At 65.3% G+C, this 259-nt stretch overlaps 1 protein-coding gene across 1 annotated transcript in view; it reads left to right on the top strand.

The window, feature by feature from the left end:
* LOC103810810 (NACHT, LRR and PYD domains-containing protein 12-like) overlaps positions 1-259 on the top strand; it is a gene marked incomplete at its 5' end in the record, with an annotated part of 3,785 nt that overhangs the window by 2,975 nt on the left and 551 nt on the right. Inside the window, 1 exon segment of the mRNA XM_009083731.1 lies at positions 1-166. This exon segment is cut by the window's left edge and continues 23 nt beyond it. Within this exon segment, the coding sequence (XP_009081979.1) occupies positions 1-166 (166 nt within the window).

The raw sequence follows: 259 nt of genomic DNA, 5'->3' as shown, positions 1-259 counted from the left end.
GTGCCTGCTGCGAGGACCTCGCCGCTGTGCTAGGCACCAGCCCGTGCCTGGAAGAGCTGGATTTGTCCTTCAGCGAGGGGCTGGGGGATACTGGTGTGCAGCTGCTGTGTGAGGGGCTCCAGCACCGTGCTTGCCCACTGCGGACACTGCGGTAAGGGGCCGTGGGGCCAGGCAGAGCTCCCTCCTTCCCACCCAGAGCTCCCTCCATTACACTCAGCAGCTCACCAGCTGGGTGGTTCAGCCTCTCAGTCCCTGTCTC

The sequence above is a fragment of the Acanthisitta chloris genome, unplaced genomic scaffold (genome assembly GCF_000695815.1).
Source record: "Acanthisitta chloris isolate BGI_N310 unplaced genomic scaffold, ASM69581v1 scaffold36081, whole genome shotgun sequence".
Classification (NCBI taxonomy): domain Eukaryota; kingdom Metazoa; phylum Chordata; class Aves; order Passeriformes; family Acanthisittidae; genus Acanthisitta; species Acanthisitta chloris.
Note: the sequence above shows the minus strand (reverse complement) of the source record. Positions and strands in the feature narration are given on the sequence as shown.